Genomic DNA, 20,453 nt, shown 5'->3' on the forward strand with positions numbered 1-20,453 from the left:
AAATAGATAATGGAATGCAAACAGCGCATGTACAATATAATAATAAAACATACAAAATTAAAGTAACTGCTTAAAAAATACAGAAAATACAAACAAAAGTAGGACACTTGATATCTAATAAAATCGAAATTAAGTAGATTTGATTAATTTGGAAATAAATAAACAAACAAAATAATAATAATAAAAGAAATTGCACAAAAATGAAAACATAATAATATTCATGAACTTAGAAAATAGATATGAAACGGGGAGGAAAAGATGAAAACTCAAAGCCACAAAAAAAATACATAAACCGCCTAAAAAAGGAAAAAGTAAATTTATACATGTACACAAGTATATGTTAAATGACATTATATACACGCACAAAAAACATATTAACACTTAAGTTTGAGACCATTCACTGTAAACAAGAAGAGGTTATTCATTTTACTTAAGGCCAAAGTGTTCAATAAATTTTCAATTTTTTCAGTTACAGACATAGAATCATTTATGAAACTGGAAATGTATTTAGTTCTAAGGTGATTAAGTTCTGATCAATCTAAAAAGAAATGAGACAATGTATCGAACTGTTGTGAATCACAAAGCAGACAGTAACTCTCTGGAGAAAATTTATAGCGCATATCACCACATGATACCTTAGAGCACTTTTTACAAGCCAGTCTTATCTGAGCCATCAACCTTAATTTGTTGATATGGCACTTCAAATTGAGATAACTTTCTCCAGATCCAAAGGAGCTAATATTTCTATAATATAAATTATATCGACTATTTAAAACAAGGTCAACATCAATTGAAGATAAGTAGTTTTTCAGCTTGGCAAGTACATCACATCTGCTTTTTCGCAGAAAAGAAACATCTTGCTTAAGCTACACATCCTCAGCTCCAATGAGATAAAAAAAACGATTTAAATTCAGATACCCAATTGAAAGGTATTGAAGAGAAATTAGCTAGTTGATGCAATCTCAGCTAGCAAATTCTAGGAATGCAGCTATCCGGCATGAGTAGCAATTTTTCCCACCATTTCAACATTCTCTTGAAAACATTGTATTTTACATGCACCCTTCCTGTTTCAAGTCTTATGTACGAGTTTGGAGTACTGGGGGAAAGCTGTAGAAGGGATTTAAAGAACAAGATTTGGCTCCTTTCGAGGATATCCAAACACTGAGAGCCCCAAATTTCGGCACTATATAGCAAAACACTCTCAGAGAGAGATTTATACAGATAGCATTTGGTGCTCCAAACATCTGATTTACTGGTACTTAATAATCTGTAGACCACAGAGTTGGCTGCAATACTTTTCTGTAAAAACCACTACCAGCCTGAGAGAATTTGCCAGAAGCATAGAGTGGGACACCCAAGTATACAAAAGAGCTCTCTACAGATATACTCTCCCGACCATAATAAAACTTGGGAAATTTCGGAAGTCTTCCACCTTTATGAAAGGGAACCAGCTCAGTTTTCTTGGTATTTACAGAAAGAGAATTCTCATTACAGTAACTTTCTAAGATTCTGAGATTAGTCTGCATTTCTAGCCAAGAAGAAGACAATATACACAGGTCATCTGCATAAAGGACCATTATAAGATCTTTGTGTGAGCTGACATTTACACCTCGAGCACCATGATCAACGAAATAATCTACAATGTCGGCTGAAAAGAGCGAAAACAGTGGTGGACTCAATATCTCGCCCTGTAGCACCCCCTGAGTAACACCCATCTCATTAGAGAGAGAGGCATCATCCGAAATTACAAAAGAGGCTCTATCATACATACTCCTAAGAAATGCAACCAGCCTAGCGCTAACACCAATTTGAGATAATTTAAACCACAATTTGGCGTGGTTCACAGAGTCAAACGCTCTTTTGAAGTCTACAAAAAGGCCGAATACTCTCCTTCTTTTGAGCCTAAGTTGAATGTTAATAGCAGTATTAACAGAAAACACCGCATCCGCGCAACCCCTTCCGCTGCGAAAGCCCATCTGTTCTTCAGGTAGAATATTGTAGTTATCGCACCACTTGCAATGATCGTTATTTTTCAAAATTTTATTATTAATGGTTTATGAATATTTTACTTTTAATTTTGAATTTTATTATCATATGAGTGAAAAATTTTTATTAAAAACCAAAAACACTAATTTTATTTAGATTCTGAGGAATTTTTTGAAGTTATATTTCAAGTTTTATTTTAGCGGAGTGATTGCAAATAAAGAATATTGAACTGCAGTAAATTCACTTATCTAATTCTTGCTGTGCTTCTCAAAGAGAATCATTCCTATCATTCTCTTTGTTTAATTAAAAGATATTTATAGAAATAAAGCGCAAATGAAATTTGATTCTCTTTGCTTTTATAAAAAAAAATTTATTGGATTATTATGTTTTCTTATTATCATAAAAATTCAATAAAAGGTAAAGCTTGAAAATACATTTTTATAAGTCGTAAAATTAATTTTTTTTTTTTTGATGCCCCCAAAATTCCCCTTGTGATCAATTAGTTCTTTTTATTTTGGCCACTAGGGCTTACCAAAAATTGCATTACCAGATATTGTGGCTGAGGTGTCTTTTGACTGTGTACCAAATTTTAATTTAAATTTCCTTTGAGACGTTCTACTATAAAATTTACTTAGTTTTAATTGGTGTAACGCATAATTTGTTAATTTAAGTAAAGGGCGATGTTGATATACTAATAATCAAATATAAATTAGTGCATAATAAGGGCCATTAATGGCACAATCAACGCATTTATTGCCCTAACCTAACATGGTAAAGATGGTTTTACAAAAATAGACTTGGGAGAAGATTTTTATATTTACCTAGGGTGAAACCAAATTAAATCATTCGCTAAATATTGACAATGATTGCAAAATTAGATTCCTTGTTTTGTTCCTTGTAGATTCAGTAAGTAAGTTGGAAACACCAATAGATTGAAATAAAAAGGGGTTCCATTGTATAATTTATGCTTAGAAGTTCGTAGTTTTAAATTAAAGTTTTTTCTTGTTGAATGCCATTTAAATGTATCTATTCCATATTCACAATATTGTACAACATTTATCTTAAACAGTAACCTTGGTAGAAGAACGTGCCAAAATGGGCAATAGATATTGCGGCATTTCTTAAAAACTGTAGCCAATAAAAAAGAAAAACCTTCAAATGCGGTATAACGGTAAATATGTCGCAAGTTTTCTTCTAAGGCAGATTCAACAAAGTCGGTCATAACGGTGCCGAGTGTTTTTTTTTTTTTTTTTTTGTGAATTCAGGTTCTTTAAGAAGCAATAAAAAGTACAGCTACTTCAAATGCAACTGTTACTCTTGCAAAACCAGGAAATAAGTGCAAAGTGCACATGTTCTGGCCTTCAATATTGTACCCAAGGGTGTGGGGATGGGTGTGCACCATCGACTAAAAAGGAAGAAGGATAATCTTTTCTGAATTCTTCTTAGGCATAGCGGTAAAATATCGTTTGCCTTGTGTATTGGATGGCAGGTAGTCCACCCTCCAACATATAATAGACGGACTGGCATGATGCAACAAGTACCACTCACTCTATCTCTCCCTGCGGACCTGTACCGTTACAAGTGCCGATCTTTTTTTTTTAGGTTAGAAGATTTTTTGTTCATTAAAAAAAAAATTGTTACCACCCCCACTCTAAAACATAACACCCCCTCAAAGAGGGTAGGAAACATATCTCTCACACAGTCTCTATACACCTGGGTTTTGTTCATTAGTTTAACAGTGATTCAGCTCAAGAACACATCATGGCTGTTGAGTATGTACCATTTGTATTGAGAGTTGACGAAATTAGTTTTTAAATTATATTACTTCGAGTATGGATTAATTTATTGTTTTATCATAATATGTATGTGTGAATCAGATTTATTGGTTTATTTATTATTAAAGTCTTTTGGTGGTTTTAGTTTTAAGCTTTAAAAATATTGACCAGTTGGTAAGATCAGCCTACAATTAGTGAAGTCAATTCTTGTGTGTTGATGGAAACCATTTATTTCTGTAATTGTTTTCATTATTCACTTGTAACATTGACAGTTTATTTGATAGAATTCTTATTTTTTTGAAATGCTCAGTTCGATTTGTGGTAAAGGTTCCAATAATGCCTAATTTCCAAAGCAGTCTGTAAAAGAATCTATTATTTAAAACAATTTTATTATCTTCTTTTGAGGAGAGTTAAAAATTTTTTCTTCAGAATGTAATCAATAGAAAATGTTCTATGTTTAAATATTTGGGTCTCACTGTTAGTTCAAATTTCGAAGTTGGATATCTGTGTCGATTCATTTGATTATGATGTCCACAAGCTGTCAATATCCACACAAATCAATGTTTATCCGATTTCTCCTCAGTATTCAGCAATTTGAAGTATTTGAGATTTTGTCATCAACTATATGATTGTTTGCGTTAATCAGTGGAATACAAAAATACTGCCGAAACAGCGTTGCACTAACCTTTCAAAGCAGTTTTGTTTAAATAAATTTTTTCCCTGTAGCATTGGCGAAAAGAACCTAACATCCGCAGTCCAGAATCTATGTGTGCAATCTATGTGTTAGCTTTTGTTTAAGATAACGACTAGGCAAAAATTGCGGCCTAGCTTGTTACCTTAGTTTCAACTCCTTAAGTATATCTGCTGATACTATCTAGTCTTTTTTAAATATTTTGAGTTTGAAAATTTTGTGTTTACAGGGAATTATAGTGATACCATGATTCATGAGCTTACTTTGCTAGGGTGTAAAGGAAAATATTGGATCTTAACCGTATCCATTATGTTACCCTAAGCTTTAAGAATTGGCGTGGCAAAATTTCGAGCTCAATTGCCTTAAAACTTCATGATTCAGGCAGTATTAGAGTTACATGGATCGTGTTTTTTTAAAAAGATTATATTATTTGTTTTTCTGCTACTTGACAGAAGAAGTGTATTTATCCCGCATTGTATGTTTAAATAAAGTTAAATCAAAAACTCAGTTTGATTAACTCCACTTTTTGAAATATCTTAAAAGTGTCAACGCACATAGTTCAGCTATAGCCTTTTATATTTATAATAAATTTCCCAAATAATAGAAGATTACGCCATTAAACGGAAAAAGAGTTTTTGGCCATTGAATAATAATTTATTACAGAATTATAAATAATTCATTTTGATTAACTCCGTGCTCTACCATAAAGTATATCATAGCAATAATTCAACTCAAATTCTGTAGCAGATAACCGTAAATTTATTTGAATTTATATTATAAAGGGAATTGTAAAAGACATTATTTCATCGCATTTCTCCATTTTTTTGTTTTATGGAGTTAATCGTGTTGTGCAGTGAACGGCTTAATTATTTATTGCGAAATTATCTCAATAATTTTGCCCTTCTACTGTTTTATTATTGCAGTCCAAGTTTTTAGCAAATCCCATTGTCTGTTTTAAGTTGGAAATACTATTTATTAAATCGAATAATTAGGATATTGACAGAAATTATAGAATAAATAATTGCCAGTTTAATTTTTATTGTTCAGAAGTCAGTAATTGTATTAAATTTTAACGTCTTTGTTGACATAGTTTATTGTCTTTTCTTATCTTTTTTTTAATTATTCTTAATTAAAGAATATTTCTCTAAATTTATCAAACTTAACTGAGAACCATCTTTATTTCCAGTTTTACAAGTACCAACATGTTGGGACTGATGCCTGAGCGTCACCATGAACCTATAGACTACACCACAGGCTTCACAGGTGTGTTAGATTTGAGAACAACCAGTAGCAGTGTCAGATCGACAACCCAAGAAAGTGAAGAAGATTGTTCAAGATCCTGGTGTTCATCCAGTCCAATTAGAGAAGAAATGGAAAGTTCGCCACCTTCACCGCCAATCGCGCTGGTTTCACCAACCTTAGCTATTACCCAAAGAGTATTACAAGCGGCGAACACACCACAAGGAACCCGACCATTTAAAGCGTATCCAAAAGATCCAGTATTCTTGGCCGATGGACAAAATGAAGCTTATTTACAATTCAGACAACAGATGCTTTCACAGGTTAGAAATCAAAAGTCAATCTCGGTTAACCATAACAATAACAATATTCATCAAGGGCAACCACCGCTGAAGAAGAGAGCGCCAAGTCCTCAACACCCAACGTCCAGTGGTGCTGATTCGGCTGATGATAAAGATGCCGCCTATTGGGAAAGGCGAAGAAAGAATAATGAAGCTGCAAAACGTTCCAGAGATGCTAGAAGAGCTAAAGAAGATGAAATTGCTATACGAGCGGCTTTTCTTGAACAGGAAAATCTAAAATTAAAGTATCAAATAGCCGCGCTTACTGATGAAACAGCGAAATTAAGATGTATGCTTTATAAGACAGAACCTATCAAACATTCAGCTTTTACACCATTACATCTTGATACGCAATCAATAGGAATATAATTTAATTTTATATGCGAGAAAAGGGTACAATTGCTATTAGAAATTGTAAATATGGACTTCAACCTAATTGGCACCATCATTGTACCTTCTCAAGTCGTTTCAAGCCTCCGCTGATTGGCTATGTGGACTTTATAATATAAAACACCTTCTGTGGTGCTTAAAAAAAAATGTTGAAGAGATACTTACCCTTAAATTAATGCAAATATCTCAGGGATTACAATCCTATTTTAACTTTAGTACAAATAGTTTATTGAAGGAGAGCTAAGTCTGACATCATTGCAGCTTTCAACTGTCTGCTGTTACTATTTATTATTTAAGTTTTAACAAGAGAAGATCTTTTAAGGTTCATTAAAAAAGAACTATAGATATATATAAAATATTTATTTTTAATAAATTGTATATTTTATTAGATTTATAAGCCGCACAAGGTTTTCTAATGGGTTTCTAAATTAATTGTATAGAATTCGAAGCTTTACAAAACTATTGTACAGATGTGAATAAATGTATAAAGGTGATATATAAAGTTTTTTTCTGAAATAATAATCCATCGGTCAATTTGAGTATTGAGTTTATGCCTAAATAGTATTAAAACTAAATTCAAGAAATGTAATTTAAGCATTTTTACAATTGATAATCGATATTTTAAAATATAATAAAGTGAGCGTGCAAAAATACAAATTAATTATTTAATTTCCCGCAATTTTCCTTACGTTACATTCAATGTTTGAAATACAAAACTTTACTTGCAACTCGTAAGGTAAACTTATGACCTACAGATTTCAATATATTTTATAAAGCAACAGACAAATTAAAATTTAAAAATCCCCATAGCAATTTCTTTTCATTAAAAAATAGTCTACTTTTAACAAGTGAATCACGTACTGGAATCTCTCATTATTTGTAATAATTCTGGTGCATTGTTATTAAGGAGCATAAAGCTATATGCCCATATACTAACCGATTTGTTTCGATATTTATTGCAATAAGACTTAGTAATTAAAATCTTTTGGTGAGGCTTCGATTTTGCCTTAATTCTCATATTTTTAATTTATTACATCTCGATTTCATTATACTGTACCATAAACTTCCTTCTTCATTTTCTCTTAATACTAGAAGAAAATAGTTTATTTCAGATAATTTGGGAAGCATATGAGGCGGGCATTAAAATTTTATGATAAATAATAAAGTAAAGTAGATTACACAACTCAAAATTACATAGGTGCTAAAGAACTTAAAGTTGCGCGCTCCTTTGAAATTATAATAAAAAAAGGATAATAATGGATTTATAATGGTTATTCTGTGTCATCTGCACATTCCTTAACTCCAAGGTAAGTAATAGTGGTCGTAATATAAGTTTTGTAGTTCCATGAATAATTCTATTTAGAAGTTTTTAATAAATTTTATGAGATCAAAAATTAAATTACCAGAAAAATTGATATTAGTCTATGAACTTAAAACTGGAACAGTTCTTTAAATACTGTCAATATATCGTATATTAATTGTAAAATAGCGCTCCTTAATTACAATGCACCAGAATAATTACCAACAACAAAATTATTGCAAAAAACATTTTAAAGTAATAATGTGTCTGCTGCATTATAAAATATTGTAAAATTGAAAGGTATTTTGCCCTATTTATTTGATTAGTCGCATGTCAATAGTTTGTAGTTAGAATGGTTTGTATAACTTGGTAGTTCTTACTGAAATAGGTTGCTTGTGAAAAATAAAAAGTAAAGATATGCCTTTTTTTCATGCAGGCTGAACGTCCAGCTACCAAATTAGGCATCGTAGATGGAGGCGACTAGCAAACATGTTTTACTAATAAATTCATATGTTAACAAACAAATAAAATGTAAGACCTAGACTGGGAATCGAACCCAGTAAAACCACAATACAACTTAGCATTGCAGGCCTCACCTCTAACCTCTTGGTTAACGTGGAACCTCAGTTTTTTCTGTGTCGAACTATTAAATCAAATATTTATAGTAGGGCAATTGAGGAGCAACGAGTCGAAGTTTAACATATGAACTTCCCACGATTTTTTTAAATCGCACCTAATTGCAGATCAATTCGTAAAATCCATTTTTTTTTTTTTTTTCTGGATCAGGGAACCTCAAAACGAGTGTAAAAACTCAAAATAGAAAATCTGAACGGTCTGCACTACTCTAGGAGTAAGAAAAACAAATTAGAAAAACCATAAGATAGCGGTAATCAGAGATACCTACTTTTCCATTGAGGAAACTTTAAGAAAATGAATAAGAAGTCGAACCAGGGATAATGCACTTTTGTGAGAGATGGTTTTATTATTAATTAAAGATTACCTCTAAACCGCAAGATAGTTGAGGTGGGAACTAAATAAGTAATTATGTATTCTGATATTATGTTGAAAGTACAGTAAGGGCAGAATATTTTGTAGATATTTTAAATTAATCCTAGAATCACCAAAAAACAATACCTAGGTCGTGTTCATCCATTGCAATGATGCATTTTACCAGGCACAGATTAAAATTGTTTAAGTGGAATCGCTGAAACGTTTTTATACTTCTACTACTACTATGAGTGGTAAGTCTGTTTCTGAGGTGAGAACATCAATGCCTTTTCATTTTAAGCTCTAATCTTTTCAACTGCAGATGTAGAGCAACTGATTGTAAGTATTTATAAGTTGATAACCTTGTACTGAGAAGATTGTTCTTGAAAGCAATGCTTTTAATAAAAGTAGTGTTAGATTCACTTTTCAGAATCTTATTGGTGTTTAAAAAATAAAATAATCTTTCGTCTTTCCAACTTATGAATTTCTTGTTCAATAGATTCCTCATCAAAAGTGATTTTTTAGTATTTGTATTTTTAGCTTTATCAAAACATAACTACAGAAACTTTCGTATCAGATGAACTATATAAAACATTGATTTATTTTAAATACTTTTCTGAGGACAATTACAGGACGTATATCGTAGTAAGGCGCTTTAATTTCTCTTTCTTTCTGTACTACCAGTGCACCTATGAATGTTAGTGGTTAGCACAACTCAAAGCGGAAAATTTCACATACTTCCAATTTGTTGCTTCTATTTGGGCTACAAAGTGACCTGGAGATAAGCTTTCGAACAAAGTCAACCAACTGGAAGTGTCATTTTTTCCGAATCGATTATTCTTCTTTTTTTTCGTTGTTTTTTTGCTCGTTTCATACATTTTGATCTATAACTTTAAGAATAATGTTTCTTAAAACAGTTCTGGTGGAAAGATATGGTTAAGCTTTCCTTTAAATTATCATTTCAGTTTATTGAGCAGTAGCACTATTGTACATTATTTACAGGAATTATTTGTAAAATTCAAAATTGAGAGATTTGGTTCAATGGAACTGCTCTTGTGCTGAATAAATTATTTTATAAAATGCTAATTTTTGGCACAAATTTTGAGTTTCCATAAACTTTTATTACGTGAATTGCGGTTATAGATATTCGAATTAATGTCCGTATCAGATTTTTCGATCTTTTATTTTATTATAATAAAAGATAATATAGTATTATTTCGTATAGTAAATGTAGACTAATTTTTTTTTTCAGGTTGAAAGTAGATATATCAAGTGCTCAATTAACATGGCAGATCTACTTGATAAATTAACAAATTATGCAGCTGAAGTGCAACATATAAATGATACTTTTTTCGATGAAGGTAATCGAATATGCCGCGTGTATTCAAGAAGAGGTATAGTAGATGAAGATGAGGAAGACTTCTGTCACCAGCAGTAAGTATTTAGTATTTGAATAGTTTAGATGTAGTTTTATTTAGATTAGCAATAAAAGACAAAACATCTAATTAAATATATTATCTTGGTTAATTAAAGAAGCACGCCCGCGTCTGTTTGATAATTAATTTGAATAAGTTTTTGCTCCAAAGAAGGTAAAGTAAGTAAAAGTAATGCATATTTTTTCAGGTGGGCTTTACGTTCAACTACCAATTAGGTGTCTTGGACGGAGGCGACTAGCAAACACACTTTACTGTAAATTTCTTTTATTAACCATTAACCGGTAATCGAACCAACTACCACAATACATATTAGCTTTACAGGTCTTGCCTCTAACCGTTCGGTTACCTTAGTTCCAAAGGATCTTTACTGCTAAATATTCCTTTGAAATGCGCACCTATTTTCGCTACATTTTAGGGTACACGATATCTTTCTCAGTCGAGATATCATAGCAGACTTTATCCAACTAAGGCCATCTTCGAAATGACATTTGTACGAACTCTGGTATTATGAAAATTGAATTTTTTAAGACTCCTAAACCGTTTATATGGCTTGGTAATTGATAGTTGATAGCTATTTGTTTAGAGTCTTTTCTCTTTTTACTTTAATTTATTCCTTTTTTAAATCTTGCAGACCTATTTCTTTCAGAATATTGGTTTTAATATTTACTTGCAAAGTATTACAGAAGAGACTTTTACTTTGAAACATGACTGCCAATTTATTTTAACCAACAAAAATCTAGTTTATCACATTTATTTATTTAATGGGAAATTAACTTTTAAAATGCTAATGCTTAATGACATTTTATTCAGAATCATAGTTATTACTTTTTTGTTTGTTTTTTTTACAAAAGATGATTTAACTCATGAGATTGACGTATTTCTCATTTATAAAACAGCAATATCTTCTTCACCTGTGCAAGGTATGTTTTAAATCTCTTTTTTATTTATTTACAGATATGAAACATTCAAATGTGAAATCGCCAACTGTTGCCAAGAATTTGATACAGTTTTAAAATATGAGCTTCATTATAATTCTTGTCACCGATACAGCTGTTCATATTGTAAGAAACATTTACCCTCACCACATCTTCTAGATCTTCATGTTTCTGAAACGCATGATTCATTTTTCAAAGCAGCAGCAGAAAGAAAACCAATGGTAATATTTTGTAATTATTATTAATTTCTTTTATCCTAATAGTGAAAGAAGCTAAATAAAATTTCAAATCAGATAAGATTAAAACCCAGGTTGGTATTTAACTTAGTTATTAACTTGGGTATGAATGAAAACACTTAATAATTGTGATTAAAGTGCTCTTTTTTTTTCAGTACAAATGTTTTGTAGAGTCATGTGATGCTGTCAGTAATAATGCTCAAGATAGAAGAAGCCATTGTATTGAAGTGCACAGGTTTCCCCATGACTTCCGTTATGATACAAGGTACGACGATTTATTTGGTTCCATTAAAAAGTAAGAAAACCTAATTAAATTAAAAGAAGTGACTACTAATGAGGATCATACATTCTCTAATCTGGCAATTTGTCCATAGTGAGATGGGATATAAATGAACAAGTTTTTCTTAATGTTATTTACATATAGGCTCTATTGCCGTTCCTGTTATAATCAATACATTGCTGTTCTTTCAGGACAGCTTTTTTTCTAACTATGGAAAGGGCGTCAGGAACTGTGGTGAATGGCTAACGTAATTTATTGCTTTTCTCATTTAACTCTTCAAATAAATCCAAGGCCCAGACCGGGTAACGAACCCTGTCTATAAGATACATCCTAACTATGCGACCCTCGTCTGTAGCCGTCTGGTACTGTGGCACCCTCTCTTTCTTATATATATATTGAATAATTGCTCATAGTGTTTCTTTGATTGTGTGCACTTCAAAACTATTTAAAATTCAACCTATTTTAATAATTCCTGAAAGCAATTTTATATTTGAATCCTTCACTACATGAATGTCTGATTAGTATTTTAAAAAAAAATGTCTGGAAACTCTTATATCTATACCTCACTGCAAGAATATAAGAAAAATTCTATTTATCATTTAAAGTATTTTTTGAAACGAAGACATTTGGTACACCATGCGTCTGGCTACTAAATCATAAAAAAGAAAAGTTAAAGGTTTTAAAAGTTACTAATTTAGAATAAAATAAAATGTGGTGTTCGTCAGAGAATCTAACTAAAAACTAACAATAATAATTTTTAGTTACTGCTTTAGCTCCGTCAAGAGCTATTAAAAAGCGACAAGTTTCAGAAAAGCAAATAAGATTCAGTTTAAAAACATTCTGAGTTTTACCGCGCTTCTGTTGCTATCTGTTGATTTTCATTTGAACTGAGAGAATAGAAACTTGTCTTTTAAAAGGTAAAGGCCAATAGTAACAAAATGGCAATCAAAAACATATTACTTTTAAGAGAGAAAGTATGAGTAAAGTTCGGGTTAGCTATACTGATGTAATTCAACTGCCAGTCCTCCTCTATGCTACGATTGAAGCTGCTAAATCTTCTAATTCAAACTCTGCCCCGGGCACAGTTGGTTAAGGAGTAATCGCATACACTTTGTCCAGTTGGCTTCTGGAAAGTATGGTGTTCTCTTGATTCAAATAAGTCATCGAATTTTGGACTGTAAGAAGCTCATAGGAACAGAAAATCTAGGGGCCCTTACTTGTTAAGACCTGTTATCTGGATATTTGTCTAATCTGTTATAATTTATCTGTACAGAAGACCTTTGAAGAAGAAGGGTAAAATGGCCGAAAAAAATCAGATGGAAATAAGTCATAGTGAAACAGATTCCAAACAAGAAGAAACTCCCACGACTTCATCAGCCAGTGTTCCAGAGGTGTCTGCATTTTCAAGACCATTTACTTTTGGCCATAAAAAAAGTGGAAAAGTATTTAATACTAAGAAAAGTAAGACTTCCAAGAGTTTGGATATGACGGAATTGATGGAAAGTTTGCCTTCAGATTCGATGCCATAATTACTTCTTTTATAAACGAAAATCAAGTGACTCAGTTTATTTAATAAAGGAATGTTTTTGTTTTTTACAATTATTTTATTTTTATTCTTGAAACAATATCTGTATTTTTAAAAAATAAAATTGCCACAGCTCATCCGTAAGGTTGTAATCACGAATACGGAAGTCCAGGCAATGAATGATAAGGTGTACAACTGCTAAGGTTTATAATACGTCACTTAACTTTCAGTTCTCTTGTGGTGTCCGGAGAGTAAAGCTGCAAGAAGTAGAAGAATTCCTGGCTGTAGTACTTAAATCCACGTGAACGACATTTATAACGTACACAAGTAAAATAAAATACAAAAAGTTTCACGAAGTATTAGTTCGGTCGAAAATTCTCTAATCTCATATTTAGTTAATTTTTAAGAGACAACTTTGCACCTAACCTTCATTTCAACTATCAATGGATTTGGTTTCTTCAAACGCCTAGAATGTTATCCTCATTAGTTGGAAACAAAAGTAATCGTGGCACGTTTACAGATATTTTGCCAACAAAATAGATCAATAATCAAATATAGGCATTTGGGCATTTGTTAGATGACTGCTGAAATCTCGAGTAACTACTTTTTATTTTTTAAAGCAAGGAATTAATTTTCTGGGATACTGTCACAAAATAATAATCAAGATTAAAATATATACAAAATATATATTATAACTGCAATAATTATAATGCTATCGTTTAAAACAACAAAAAAAAATACACTGCAGTAATTTTTTAATAGACATATAAATACTCTTTTATGCTTCTGATTAGGTAACTTGATAAATTATTTATAATAATAATATATATGTAGTGTATTCATAACTTTATAATTAACAATATTTACATTTATAATTTTACTATGAATTCTGCGAAAGAAACACAACCTAAACGAATAATCACTTCATATTGAAATGATCGAAATTAATTAACTAACAAAAAAATAAGATCTCTTTTTGTGACTTCCAACTTAATATTATAATTTTTGGAAATAATAAAAATTATACAACAAATATACATTGAACTTTAAACAAAAGAAAAATAGTAGTACGAGGAATACTGTCTTTTATGTTGGTTATAATTTCTTGCCCATTTAAGAAATGACAAATAAAGCAACTTCTAGCATAAATTTTAGATTTTCTCAGGCTTTCCTAAAAAAAAAAAATTAAAGTAGGATTAAAATTTTTGTTTAATTCAGCTAAAAAGTTTATAAAACATCACTAACTTTTCAGTGGAGTTGACCCTCATCACTGGAATTGTAGGCTTGCTTATCTATAAAATAATATATGAAATTAATATAAAACATATTGCTTCTTAACGTTGGGCCTGCCTAATTTAATATCTGGCAATTATCAAGAGCTGTGATCTACTTTTAAAAATTAGTAAGCAAAGTTTTCGGTTAATGGACTTGTTTCCAAATCGAAAATTGTTCTTAATATATGCGCTGTTCTTTGCTGAACTTCGAATGAGCTGATATTAAGTGTTAAGATATGAATCTAAGTCACGCAGTGTTAAAAGTTTCCTTTTATCAAAAATATTCCAGAAGTTAGGAAGAAGTTTCCTAGACCGGGTACTACTAGGTTGTGTGCAGTAGTTTCGGAAAACGAGGATGAAGATAGTTGACGCCTTTATCCCCTTTTTTTGGTCCTAAACATTGGTATATATATCAGCGCACATTCTGTCGAACTTTCAGAATCGGATACTTCACGCAATTCGGTAGGGTCAGCGTTCTAAAATGCTGTTTAGAAGTCAGGTTAGTCAGGTAACCGAAAAGACGTTACTGGGTTTTCAGGGGCACCTAACTCAGATCCTGGTTGGAGCTTTCTTACGGGATCATTTCTATAAAACGGTGCTCATATCAGATATCTTTCGAAGATTATGCAAGCGAAGACATTAATAGATGAAAGGGATGTTTTTTTGCTTTGTTTTGTAATCCTACAACCGGCTACTTATTTGTTCCAGAGAGACTAGTTCCCTTTCCGCAGAAAAGGATTATTTAAGAGGGTTCATCGAATTATCATAACAAAATTAGATAACAAAAACAAATTTACGTTTCCAAGTATCTTCTAATGTTAATTCCAATTTGAGACAACCAATTGTCAGCTGATATGAGGACATCTAGAAACTATTAAAACAAATAAAAGAGGCTTGAAGTGAAATCCTAATAGATTTTTTTTTAATCTGATGAATTTCTTCTGTTCAATTTAGAATAGCACTTGTATAACGAGCTACTAGTCACATACTAGCGAGAAAAGTACGGCAACTTAAGCACATGTTTTAGGATTACTTTAGGCAGGACTATTATTTCTACTTAAAGAAAAGTAATAATTAATTGAATTTTTCAGAAAATAGGTTTTTGATTAATATTAAAAAATAAAGATTAAAAAAACAATTAATAAATCCAATTGAATCTTATAGGAAATAGATGATACTATTGTCAAAGATCTCTAATCAATTAATTGCAGGGCAGACACAAAGAAAATCAAACCAAATACATTATTCCATATGAAGAAAGCAGTGGATTCCACCATTGCAATCCATCTGATTGGAACCACAAGAGATGAACTGAGTGCTATCTCTCTGCGTATCAACCACTTCCTTTTCTATCAGAGTTATTGATGTGATCATGTTGGCTTCTCCAACAAACCAAACCAAAGGATAAAAAATAATGAAGGAGAAAAATCGAAGACAAACAAATAAGCAACTAACATATAAATGATCGAACCTTAAGTGCAAAATCTCATAAGCATTACATAGTCATTTTTAAAACAAAAAAGTTGATACGATTAAGTAACAAAATGACCAGGCTATAATAGAAATTAAAATTTCTTTGTAACTAAAGAAAATAGTTTTTATCAATCTCCAGTTTGTTTTCCAATGAAATTGTTTCTCCAGTTAACTTGGATTTGTTTTGCATAGATTGCTACGGTCATTAGCGCTTCGTTGTTGTCTACTCTGGGATCTCTACCTTCGATAATCAATCTTAGATATTTGAATATGAAATCAAACTGATTAAAAAAACTCTCATATTACTTTCTCTTCTTATGATTCTCACAAAAAATATTCTGAAATTAACAGCATAACTAATTGTAATTCTAATTGAAAGACTCAATAACTGTAATTGAAAGTATAAATATTCTCTTTCCTACTCATCACAACTTTTTTTACCAAAATATTTCTAAATTAAAATGGATCAAAAACAATATACAGTTTGAAAGTAAATCGTCGCGCCTGGAAAAAACTGTTTATGAAAAACGAACAAAATATCACTGCAAAGAGATTAAGAAACCGTTTTTAAACTGGGACTTTGCCAACCCAGTAATTTATTGTTTATTACTGTGAATATACGATTTTGGTAGTTATAAAGGGTATTTTTCTAAACGGCCCTTGCGTCTAAACCTCGTAAAGTAAATTTGTGTCAATTTCTAATATAAATGAATCGACAAAAATATGTGAAAAAAGTGTATTAATTAAATGTAAAGTATTTGAGATAAAATACTTCTGTTTAAACATTTCTATCCACGAACTAACTTACTTTTTTATTTTCAAAAGAACTAAAAACATATTTTCGAGTTATAACCATATTACGAAGATTCCTCCCAACGATTCAGAAAGAGGATGGAAAATAAAATATTTCAGACTAAATCAAGATGGATAGAACACAGTATTTTGTAAAAACTGTTAATTTAGTTTGATTAGTGAGAGTTTTCTTTAAAGAATTAAGAATTAAAATACAAATTTGGAAAGTAAATATGCCACAATACTTGATTTCATCAAATATTTACATTATTTATCTCCTTTTCTATCTGTTGTGCCTTTTCTTGAGAGGATATTGCTAAACTAGATAGTTGCATACAGTCTTCTAAAGTCTTTATAAATGTATCACAAGTTGCTGTTAGGAGATTACTTCCTTCCGTTATTTTCTAAAAAAAAGAGGAAATCTTGGTTGGTTACTTTGTTTAACATAAACTTATGTTTATAAAATAAATAAACTACGACAATATACCTCTAAATCAGGTCCTGATTCTTTGCTGGCTGCAGTTTTAACCATATGAACTTGTTGCATAAGCAAATCGCAGTAAAGTCTCAGTTCAGACTTCTTAGACTTTAATGTTTCCGGACATGTCTCAGGGACTGAAATAAAAATAGCACATTAAATTATTAAATTAAACAATCGATTTTATAGGTAGTTTGGCTTAATAAGTAACGAAAGTAATGAAAAGAAAGAAGAAAATTAATTATTTTTATTATGAAAAAGAATTTCGTGATTATTCTTTACCCTAACCAACTAGTCAAAGTCAAACTAATGTTTTGATACATTGTTTACATCTTGTTCGCAATGTACATTCATTCTGTACTTTACCACCACTTTGCAGTACGTATTTTATTCCAATAAACTTGTAATCTAATGCGTACACCAGTACTGTACAAGTATTCGCCGAGACTCCATATAAGGCATAATTGTTATTGCCGAAACTGCCACTAGTGTGCTAAACCCAAACTAAATTAGTTTTGTTAGATCAACTGCTAAACAGAAACTAGACTGAAACGTCTAGCAAGTATTGCTAGAGCACTGCAGAAGTAGACGTCTTCTACTGACTACGTGACTGTTTCGTCTTCACAATTCTATATTGAAGGGATTAAGTAGATAAAATTTCCCAGATAAGGAAACCGGTTTTCTGCAAGGTAAGACTAGTGGAAGGACTGTCCGTCTCCTCACAGCATTTAGGCATCCAAGAACAATATTTCGATGTTATTCTGTCCTAGGTAAAGTGCTTTCAATGCGATTAATGGTCACATCTCCCCTTTTACTTAGGATCAAGAACAGAAATTAGGGAATCAGTTCTACTGATTATCTCAGGATTCTAGCTGCAGGGAGGAGTGATCTAGCCACTTCTCCTGAAATCTGTGCGTCTCTGCGGGTATCCGTGCCTAAAAACACTTACTCTAACACCCATAACTACAAAAATGCCCAAAATATATCTACAAAGGCAGTTAATGTCGCAATTGCTAGGGTTTAGCGAACCCACAAGAACATTCAATCACCCACACTCGTTCACATTTACACTTCATACACTCTGTACACGCCTACATTCTATTTACAAACATAATTCTTAAGAGTGCATAATAGATCAGCAGATTTGGTTTTTATGTAACAGTGAAAGTAAAAACCTGGAATCAATAAAATTTTGAACTATTTTTTCGATATTCACCCGATTCTTTTCTCCTACAGTTAGTAAGGCATGCTTTGGAGCTTCCTAGCGCGACTAACCACAATTGTCTCTCTTGTGAAGATGGCGCTTTTAAAAAAATATGTTTTTCGCCAGGAATTGATAAATCCATCCGAGTGTTATCAACACTGCTAACTGGAAAACAAGATTTTTAAATAATTATAGTTTCATGAAAAAAATAGCTTCATATAATAAAATATAGCTTTCAACCCAATAATGGATTCTAGTTAACACAGTAGAGCAGAGAGTAATTTGAGAGAAAATACTTACATTTCATTCGTCTACCTCAATTATCCAAACTTCGACTAAAAATTTAAACGTCCCTAAGTTACATGGCTCAAAAAAATAGAGATTTCAAGTTAACATACCTGTAATTTCAATAGCTGAAACTTTCATTGATCCTTTACATCCTTGATTGACTTCTTCTGCAGACCTATAATAAGATAAAATCCCATCTTGTAATACGAACCATCTTGTTTGCCATCCTGTAAACGAATTCTGATAATTAAAGACTTCGTATGCCGCGCTAACACAAAAAATAAAATATAAATATCAACCATTCCAATAATTTGTCCATTTAAGAAGAACCCCTTCCATTTTTCCAGATACTAATCACACCTTATAGAGGGAAAATGCTAGCAAAAAAATATATTGGCAAGAAAAACAATAAACTAACTGTACATGGATAAAGACACTTTTCAAGGATCCAAATAAACAACATACGACAAAGGTTCAGCTGATTTGGCAGTTGACTTTCTCGATAAATAGTTCGATCTATCGATACATTTGTTAACTGACCTGAACAGCAGCAAACAATATTTGAACATACAATGGTGGTAGAAGCACGCAAGTTTGAATTCAGATCGTGGTGTGTATAAACAACCATTAATTGACAAAAATTCTATCGGGAATAATGGAAAACGATTTCATACAAAATTTCTTTATGCTATGTTTTCTTATTTATGCTAAAATATTAGTTTGTAACCGTTACATTTTTTCCTATAAACTCACCCACTGATCACTTACAACAAAGAAGATAAGGCATTTTGCGCTTGTTTATTAAAATCTAAAAAAAAAAAAAGATTTAGTTCAATTTGCAAGAACAACAATAACTCGCTTTCAGCTTTTTGTATTTTTATTTTGTTTAGGTAAGTCACAGAGTACTTAGTTTGTGTTAGATAGATAGGTAGTTTCTACAAAGGTTGTCTAGAAAGCCCAGTGAGTCCACTTCGCCACTTCGATCCAGAGAGTCATTTGTGGCAATCACTTAGAGCACCCCTTTAAGTACTACCTATTTGACTTAATAGTGTGGGCAAAATATGTCGGCGAGAATTTGTCATTTACTAAGAGCCGAACCCTGAGCTAAACTAGGCCTTCACAATGGACAAAACGTGAAGTGCTATTTCCTCTTCTTCGTGACAGAAGCTACTCTGTCATTTTACTAGCCCATGTGATGCATTATAAAGTTTATTAAAAGAAACAAATTTTTCTTCAGTTTAATATAAATGGGTAATTAAATAGTTTTTTGCTTCTTTCACAGATTCAATGGACATTAGAACGATAACTCGCTGATGAATGAATAACTGAATAATTTAATAGAACATCGTAAGTATTTTATATCGCATAATAAAATCTTTTTATTAACATATATAATATTTATATAAACTTGCGAATACTCTCTACGCCAATGCTTGGACGTATGTTTAAATCTCTTTTGGGATTATGAACTGTTCTGTAATTGATTAAAATATCTTTCATGAGAACTATTGCACTAAAATCTACAGTATTTTTAAGTCGTGAACAAAGTTTAGTCACGGACAAAGCAAATAAAAAACTCTGAGGAAGAGTTAAATATAAATCCGAACACTGGTACCTTTGCTTTTTTAGTCAACCGTCAAGAAGAATGTTTTTTATTATTAATTAGGGTCCAAAATAATACTTCTATGTCATTTGCTATTGCCTAAAATTCATTTCCTTTTCTTCGTCATGAATTTGTGACCTTCTAAATTTAAATTTAAAAATGTTGCTTAAACTTAAGATTATTTTGTTCTTTACGTGGATTGTGGCAAGAAAATAAATAA

The 20,453-nt window shown here is 31.5% G+C and overlaps 2 protein-coding genes across 8 annotated transcripts in view; one reads left to right on the forward strand and one right to left on the reverse strand.

Annotated features, from left to right (window-relative positions):
* LOC141447939 (protein lethal(2)k10201-like) overlaps positions 1–13,195 on the forward strand; it is a 75,910-nt gene extending 62,715 nt beyond the window's left edge. For 4 of the 7 annotated variants that reach the window (XM_074115910.1, XM_074115915.1, XM_074115914.1 and 1 more), the window contains one exon: positions 5,639–7,039. In XM_074115910.1, the coding sequence (XP_073972011.1) occupies positions 5,639–6,401 (763 nt within the window). In that variant the 3' untranslated portion in view covers positions 6,402–7,039. Of the gene's footprint in view, positions 1–5,638; positions 7,040–9,961; positions 10,144–11,099; positions 11,302–11,471; positions 11,582–12,869 lie in introns of those variants that run through there. The other 3 variants (XM_074115913.1, XM_074115909.1, XM_074115911.1) reach the window with 1 other exon arrangement.
* A 592-nt stretch (positions 13,196–13,787) lies between these two features.
* LOC141447941 (pleckstrin homology domain-containing family A member 3-like) lies at positions 13,788–19,111 on the reverse strand. The gene is made up of 7 exons (XM_074115917.1): positions 18,930–19,111; positions 18,741–18,857; positions 18,355–18,507; positions 17,148–17,275; positions 16,927–17,064; positions 14,367–14,413; positions 13,788–14,292 (listed from the first exon to the last, which is right to left on the reverse strand). The coding sequence occupies exons 1-7, from the start codon at positions 18,967–18,969 to the stop codon at positions 14,283–14,285; spliced, it is 633 nt and encodes a 210-aa protein (XP_073972018.1). The 5' UTR covers positions 18,970–19,111; the 3' UTR covers positions 13,788–14,282.
* Between the last annotated feature and the right edge of the window lie 1,342 nt (positions 19,112–20,453).

Source organism: Rhodnius prolixus, unplaced genomic scaffold (genome assembly GCF_049639745.1).
Source record: "Rhodnius prolixus isolate KJV_2025 unplaced genomic scaffold, Rpr scaffold_13, whole genome shotgun sequence".
NCBI lineage: Eukaryota > Metazoa > Arthropoda > Insecta > Hemiptera > Reduviidae > Rhodnius > Rhodnius prolixus.